General features: G+C 35.8%; 1 protein-coding gene across 1 annotated transcript in view; it reads left to right on the plus strand.

Moving 5' to 3' along the window:
* Positions 1 to 988: 988 nt before the first annotated feature.
* Positions 989 to 8507, plus strand: part of LOC108904796 (Down syndrome cell adhesion molecule-like protein Dscam2) — a gene marked incomplete at its 5' end in the record, with an annotated part of 50045 nt that continues 42526 nt past the window's right edge. The window contains 4 exons of the mRNA XM_023454123.1: positions 989 to 1245; positions 2049 to 2091; positions 2157 to 2413; positions 8079 to 8283. Coding sequence (XP_023309891.1) covers positions 989 to 1245; positions 2049 to 2091; positions 2157 to 2413; positions 8079 to 8283 — 762 coding nt within the window. The remainder of the gene's footprint in view (positions 1246 to 2048; positions 2092 to 2156; positions 2414 to 8078; positions 8284 to 8507) is intronic.

The following is an 8507-nucleotide window of genomic DNA, read 5'->3' on the forward strand; positions in this document are numbered from 1 at the left end:
ACACTTTTTAGATAAACTGTTAAACCCTTCACAACTTTTCTGTGAACTTTTTTTTGTTATTACCATAGCAACGCCAGTATGAAGGACGCCATCTTAAAATTTTTAAATTGTCATAACTTCTAAATGCCTTAATCGATTTCAAGAAACGACGGCTCATTTTAAAGAACTATTAATAAAATTTATATGTATATGGGAATAAAAATATTATTTTCCTGGGCAACAGTAGACGACGCTAATCAAGAAAGTTTTGTAATTGTGTCCGTTTATTAAAAAAATTAAATGCAACCACATAGGTTTTTTTCCATGGCTTAATAGACCATTTATTAAGGAAAATAAATACACAAAGCGGTTGTCGATATTGTTTTTTATTTTCAAGTTATTGCTAAAATGGTGAAGTTGTGCTAGACCATCCTCCTTTAGTTAGTTCGACATAGTCCAAGCCAAAATTAAATTGTAAAACTGTACCAAGCTTGTGTTTTAATAAATACTTGCTTTATTTTGAATTTTTCCATAACGAGACAGGCTAGATACATTAATTTTTTTTTTATAATTAAACGTCATTTATGTAAATGCCTATATAATTTATTTCATTTATTGTGAAAACACACCCTTTACAGATTATTAACTTCTAAAACATCCTTTTCTGGCGGATATTTAGATGTTGAAAAAATATTCGAAGGCAAGTGTATGTATTTATTGACATCAATGAGTGATTATTTTGTAGGATATGATGATCTTATGATGAAAACTCTGTTTCGTGTTAATTATAATAAATATTTAAATTTAACTATTTATTTTTAAACACGTCTCTGTCACTACATAAGAGGTCTGTTCAGAAAATAAAGTTTTGAAAGATAATGTTCGATTATTTTCTGAACAGACCTCGTACATACTCGACGTAGGACAACAGAAAACCGTCACCCGTGAATTTTAACCCCGCGTCGCCCCGCCCTCGACACCCCTTTGTCTCACAGGCTTTGTTTTGCAGGCGAGGTGCAGACGAGCGCCTACCCCGGCCGCATAATAGTGACGGAGCCGAAAGGAAACACTCAGCCCAGGATAAGCGTCGACAAGTACAATGCTCGGCGCGTCGTCCTCGGCGAAGACGTCACCCTGCCTTGCGTGGCGCAAGGACATCCGGTTCCCGGTTACTACTGGAAGAGAGAACTGCAAGGCCAGAGCGTACCTGTTGCGCTGGGTGAACGACTCACCATCCTCTCAGCCGGCTTACTGAGGATATCTAAGGTATGAAAATTATTCGCTTGCAGAATTATTTAAATGGTTTTGTCTAATGATGGATAAAACTGCAATACGGGGTGGTTTATACCAGGAAGCGAAAAATTAAGGATCTGGTGCAGAAATGCGAAATATCTTTTTTCCNAAAAAATTAAATGCAACCACATAGGTTTTTTTCCATGGCTTAATAGACCATTTATTACGGAAAATAAATACACAAAGCGGTTGTCGATATTGTTTTTTATTTTCAAGTTATTGCTAAAATGGTGAAGTCGTGCTAGAACATCCTCCTTTATTTATTTCTCGAAATAACATTGACACAGCACAAGCCATAATTAAATTATAAAACTATTCATATACCAAGCTTGTCTTTAAAAAAGTACTTGCATTATTTTGAATTTTTTTTATAACTAGGTACAGTGTTTCCTTTTTTTATGTATTCCAAATATAACGATTATTGTTTCCATAACGAGGGAGGCTAGATACATTATTAAAGTTTTATAAAATTAAACGTCATTTATGTAAATGCCTATATAATTAACTTCTAAAACATTCTTTTCTGGCGGATATTTAGATGTTGAAAAAATATTCGAAGTCAAGTGTATGTATTTATGGACATCAATGGGTGATTATTTTGTAGGTTAACTTACCTTATGCTGAAAACTCTGTTTCGTGATAATTATAATGAATATTTAAATTTAACTATTTATTTATTATTTTACATTATTTTTAAACACGTCTCTGTCACTACATAAGAGGTCTGTTCAGAAAATAAAGTTTTGAAAGATAATGTTCTATTATTTTCTGAACAGACCTCGTACATACTCGACGTAGGACAACAGAAAACCGTCACCCGTGAATTTTAACCCCGCGTCGCCTCGCCCTCGACACCCCTTTGTCTCACAGGCTTTGTTTTGCAGGCGAGGTGCAGACGAGCGCCTACCCCGGCCGCATAATAGTGACGGAGCCGAAAGGAAACACTCAGCCCAGGATAAGCGTCGACAAGTACAATGCTCGGCGCGTCGTCCTCGGCGAAGACGTCACCCTGCCTTGCGTGGCGCAAGGACATCCGGTTCCCGGTTACTACTGGAAGAGAGAACTGCAAGGTCAGAGCGTACCTGTTGCGCTGGGTGAACGACTCACCATCCTCTCAGCCGGCTTACTGAGGATATCCAAGGTATGAAAATTATTCGCTTGCAGAATTATTTAAATGGTTTTGTCTAATGATGGATAAAACTGTAATACGGGGTGGTTTATACCAGGAAGCGAAAAATTAAGGATCTGGTGCAGAAATGCGAAATATCTTTTTTCCTATTGGGCTCCGTTTTTCAGATATCAAGGTTGACAGTTTTCAAAGATAAATTTCAACTTTTACAAAAAGTAACATCAGTTAAAATACTGCAAAGAATAAATGTATCTAGGTTTGATGTTAACACTCATTAAATTGTGAGAAATTCTTTCGTATATTTCCTTATTTTATTGGATTAACAGCGAAATTTGTAAAAATCACCACGTAGTAAATAGCCACCAGGTATATAAATTACACAGGTACATAAAAAAAAAGAAAAGCAGTCTGTTTCAAAGACAATATTTATGTATCCTTTGTATTTTGTGGCGCTGAATCCGAATCACCCTCTATTTTTTTTAAATCGTGAGAAACCACCATTAAATGCAGAAGGTATGGAAAATTTATATTTTTCAAAACTAGAGGGAGTCCAACATATTCCATTCCATTCCCTCCAGTAGATTAGCATTTTTTGACAAATACTTCTTTAAAATTTCATTAATTTTCGGTTGGTTTTTTAGTTTTAATACTATGTGTATTTGTCTAGGGCAGGGGTCGGAAAACTTTTAAGCCGGAAGAGCCATCTGAATTAAAAATATCAATTTCATGAATTTCAAAGAGCCACGAATTTTTATTTCTTTTTTTACATTTTATTTCAAATTTAAATCGGATACGGTCCAAACGCGTCTTTATGTGTAGAGTAAAGGTACCTATTATGGAATACTTTTCAGTTTTTATTATACAACATTAACAATTGTTGACATTTTTTATTCAAATTTGGTATACATATTATGTGACCATATTACAGGCGACTTGTCTCACTGAATTTCCTCTAAAATGGCGTACAACATGAAAGGAAAAAAAATATTTCATAGCTGCGTTTTTCCATATTAGGAACATATAGTTCCCAATATGGAATACATAGAAAACTAAAAATAGAAAGAGAATAAGATTTGTTATTAAATGAATGCTACTAAGGGTCAAATACAAATGTTTATTTTTTAATAAAAAAGTTACTTATAAGCTGTTTTTAGGTAGAATAATATTTATTTGGTGAATATGAATAAACATTTCTAATCTTTAGTGCAAAATTTACATAAAAATTGTTTTTTCGGGTATTTCGCACATCTGCAGTGAGCCCATCTGCGACACTTTTGGCACTGAATCCAGTCACCATGAATACTTCTTGACCATAACCCTTCGCAATATAGACATTCTGCATCTGACTCGCTGTTTTCCATTTCATCTGAAATATCATTCAAACTATCTGAACTTGAGTCCATCGATATGTCACTGTCGGAACTTGAGGAGTCTTGTTTCTTCTTACTATTTTTAGTATTTTTAGGAATAGTTCCCATAACATTCCTCTTGACATTTACCACATTTTGTTTGGAAGTGCTAGCTTTGCTTTCAAGTTCATCTTTATTGGGAGTACTCGTTAAAACCGTAGCTTTACCCTTTTTTCTTCCTCGGGTTGATTGTTCTGTTATTACAATTGTGGGTAAAGGACACAGCATTTGGACCGACTGATTGTTTCAGATTCAGATTGTTTTCGACTGATGCATTTAGATTGTTTTCAACAGACGTATTAGAATTATTTTCTATTGGGTTTTCATTTACAGTAGCATCTTCAGATAAGAAATCATGATCTTGAAATATATTTATGTTTAACGGATAAATTCCAGTTCTTCTAAAACCATTTGTAGCAATTTCTAAGGTAGCTGCTTTGGAAAATGCAGAACCGATTAATTGTGAAACTTGGTAATGTGTAATAGGTCGTATAGGACATCTGTGGTTAGCTAGCCATCTCCTAACTTCCTCATTATAATAAGCCTTAAAAGGTCGCATGAAAGCCACATCTAAGGGTTGCATTTTATGGGAACAATGAGGAGGTAAACATACGATTGTAACATGTGATTGTCTGGCCAATAGAATGACATCTAAATTTCGAGTATGGGAAAAATGGCCGTCCAATATAAGCAAAACTGGGTCATCTACTGAGAGCTTAACATATTTGACAAAATGCTTAAACCACTTAGTGAACATTTCCATTTGTATCCAACAAGATTTGTGACAATCAAAAATGGAGCCTGGAGGAGTTCCATCTTTGAGCTCTTCTTTCATATTCTTGCGTGGAAATATTATTAGAGGTGGTACGTAAATTCCGCCTGCGCTCATGCAAACGACAAGAGTTACAAGGCTTCCTCGTTCTGCAGATGTCAAGCGACCTATCTGTTTTTTACCTTTCTTTGCTATTATTTTTACCTGTTGCCCCTGTACAATTGTGACACCAGTTTCATCACAATTAAACACCCTACTGGCTGGATAATTGTGTTTAGTGTATTCGATTTCCAGTATATCAAAAAAACGCTTTACATCTTCTCTGTTGAAACCTTTTACTCTAGCTAGTGACGTGCCTTGCGGAGTGCGAAGGCTAATTTCAGGATTTCTTTTGAGAAACTGTTTAAACCACTTGCGTCCTGCCATCTTATTTTCTTTATTGAATGGATTAGTGATATTGTTAGCGGTTGCCAATTGATAGGCCAATCGCTTCACATCGCTTTTTGATAATCCAAAATATCGTCCTTCCATCTCGACACAGTGAGCTGCTAATTGCTTCTCAAATTGTAAAGGGAACACCGGTTTTCTTCCTAATGGAATCTTAATAACTTCATCCATGGTCATGGTTGGATTTTCTTTTAACAGTTTAACAAATCTGTGTAAAGTTCCCCTTGGAATTTTAAAAACTTCCTGGGCCTTTAAATAACCCATTTCCCCTGATGTAACAGATTGTAATGCAGATTTTAAATTTTCTGTGTCCCAGCAACGCCTTTGTTTAGGGTTTAGTGCCATATTTATCTAAAAACATCGTTTATATATTACTGACTGTACAAAATTTTCTCTCTACTAGTCCCATCTTCACATGTTCCTAATATAGAATATTCAGCATTGCAAACCTGTTGATATTCCATATTAGGAACATTTGCGTGCTGGTTTAAAACATAACATAACCTAAGAAGTTCCTTTTATGGAACAATTCTGGTGGTTTAACTTGAAAGAGTAATAAAAACACAACAAGAAAATGTATCTCTAATGAATTTAAACCTACCTTCGTAATTTGTATAACACGCTAAATGACACACATACAAAAACTCTGCGGCAGAAATATTCTGTACAATACGAAATACCGGTCAAAATGGGAATATATCGAGTCATGACTTCTCAAAAACTTCATTTTTGGTGGGATTCTTGGAATGGTAACCAATCGAACAACTAGAGAGCGCCACTTGTCTCAATAAATAAGTATTCCATATTTAGTACCTATTCCATATTACGTACCTCTACTCTATTCGTGTGCTGTGTGTCTGTCCGCTTTAATTTTTAATTTTTAGAGTAACTTGAAGAGCTGCAATTGTCTCTTGAAAGAGCCGCATGCGGCTCGCGAGCCGCGGTTTGCCAGCCCCTGGTCTAGGGTATAAACTGCTTGTTCCTTATTGATGAGTTTTGCCAACTATTTAAAAGTTTGCGGCGATCTAAAGATTTCAAAACTGATTCTTAGACGGGTTTCACAAAAAATCCCGATCTCTTATATCTACAGGATAGTAGAGACAGAAAGTATAGCCGCCAAAAAACAGATTTCCATCCGGGGTTGAATGTGTAATGTTCCTGCTGCTTCCTCAGATTCTTCGGTGAGGAAAGGCAAGGGAACAAAAGTCTCAATTTTGCACTATATACATTTTATTGGAGACTATATGGGTTCAGTACCATGGCGCTATGTCTCCTTCTTTTCGTCATGTCGTCTATAATTAAATTAACTATATCCTCTTTTACCTAAACTGGGTATTAATGAACTTATGTCAAATATTTTTGCAACATGTCAGTTATGTCATTATGAGGTAAATACACGGATTTGTGTTGAGTAAAATGTAATTTTAAAATCTGACTTACCTCAACATTGCAAGGAGCCACCTTGAAGAACTGCTGATTTTCATAGAAGATGTTCAATATACCCACCATTTGCTTGCGCACAAGCTTCAGCGCGACGTATCCAATTCGCTCGCACGCGTTACAACATTGCCACGTTCTCTCGAATCGTATTACAAGCTTCGGCAATACGATGTCGCAATTGATCGATGTCACGAACTTCCGTAGAATACACAACACTTTTCACATATCCCCACAAAAAGAAGTCTAAAGGGGTGAGGTCCGGGAACCGGAGGGGGGCACCTAATTATAGTAGGATCGTATTCGACGCAAAGTAGAGCAAACAGTTCGGTCTTTTATCAAAGGAAAATCGTGTCATCACTTTTAAGTGGCGTAAAATGAACCATTTCAAATTTAGAATGAAATTGAATGTAAAATCTGAAATACCGTTGCATACGCACTGTGTTCTGGTAGTAGCTGTAGTTGCCCAGATGCATCGAGTGTACGAAATCGGTTATACGTTAAATACTGGCGAGCTTGGTCGTAAATCAAAGGTAAAATGTAGTGCATATGTGGAATTTAAAAAACAAATTGGATTTATAATAAATTACATTTAAAATAAATAGTTTATGAGAATAAAGGGATTTTTGTTGCCTTCATAATGTATAAAGAAATTATTCAATTCCTAAAACTCTTAAAAGCGTATTGCACTGGATCCCTTGACAGGCAATGATTTATTATTTTGCATCTTCCAATAACTCCGGCAAGCGATTTTGCAAAAAATCTAGATATGAAGCACCGTTTAAGTATCTAGGCAATTCAAAAGGTCCTATTAAAGTGTCATTAACGATACCAGCACACATGTTCACTTAAAACTATTGCTGTTGAAGGCACCACGACGTATTTCGTGTGGATTTTAGAGACAAAAAATTTATCACAGCAATGAATGATACTTTCGCTCAAAATTTTTTGGGGAATCAAATGAGTGAGGATTACTAGAATTTAGTTGAGGAATTGTTGGAAAACTTGGAACAGTCGGGTTGTTTCATGAACCTGAAATTGCATTTTCTGTATTCTATCTATCTATCTCTTGGAAGGAATTTCCCAGATTTTCGGGTTATTTTAAACGGTATAAAAATACTGGAGGGTGATAAGAGTGATTCCGATTTCGGATTCGGCTTCAGAACGTCAAAATACGTATAGATATGGTCCTGCAGTAACTTCTATTCTCCTTTCTATTCTCTCTCCATTTCTTAAGGGTGGTTTTTAAGCCAAATATAATCTGGGGGTGATGGGTGCAATTTTTCATTCGGATTCGGATTCAGCGCCTATAAATATGGTCCCCCCCCAAAGCAAGATATTTCGTATTTTCTGTACTTAAGAGTGGTTTTTCAAGACGTAAAAAAAATACGTAAGGATACGAAGCCTTTGAAACAAACGAATTTTCTTTTTTGTGTACCTGTGTATTAACTAATCCATTAGTCAACTCATATTCTTAAAGTAACAACCCCCTATGAGAACTATCCTCTTTTGCCTTATTGAATATTGAATGAAATAGAAACTTCAAAAGTATTAATAATAGATTCTGCTAGTTATTAATAAATTAAGGCTGTTAGGAAGAAACTAATTTCAGGTTCGGCTGGAAGACAGGGGAGTATACGTGTGCTTCGCTAACAACTCGGCCGGGGAGGAAAGCGTGCGAGTCACCCTTGAAATAACCGCTCCTCTGACGGCACACATCCAGCCCCAAGTCCAAGTGGTGGACATCGGGAAGGACGCCGGCTTCCAGTGTATAGTCAATGGGTATCCTGTGTCGCAAGTCAGCTGGCTTCACAACGGTAAGAACATAATTATCAATAAAGAACTAATAAGTTACCTAATTAATTAATTAATAATGATTGTATATAATTAATTAACGATCATTTTATTCAGCTGACTAGTTAAAAGAGACTTTTATTTTGGAAAAAAAAGGACTCAAAATAATAGTTTCCATGCCATTATTTCCTATTTTCGATGATTATGACATTTCTAGCTTTTTCATCAAAGAATTTGCCGATTTACT

Source organism: Anoplophora glabripennis, unplaced genomic scaffold (assembly GCF_000390285.2).
Source record: "Anoplophora glabripennis isolate ALB-LARVAE unplaced genomic scaffold, Agla_2.0 scaffold104, whole genome shotgun sequence".
Lineage (NCBI taxonomy): Eukaryota > Metazoa > Arthropoda > Insecta > Coleoptera > Cerambycidae > Anoplophora > Anoplophora glabripennis.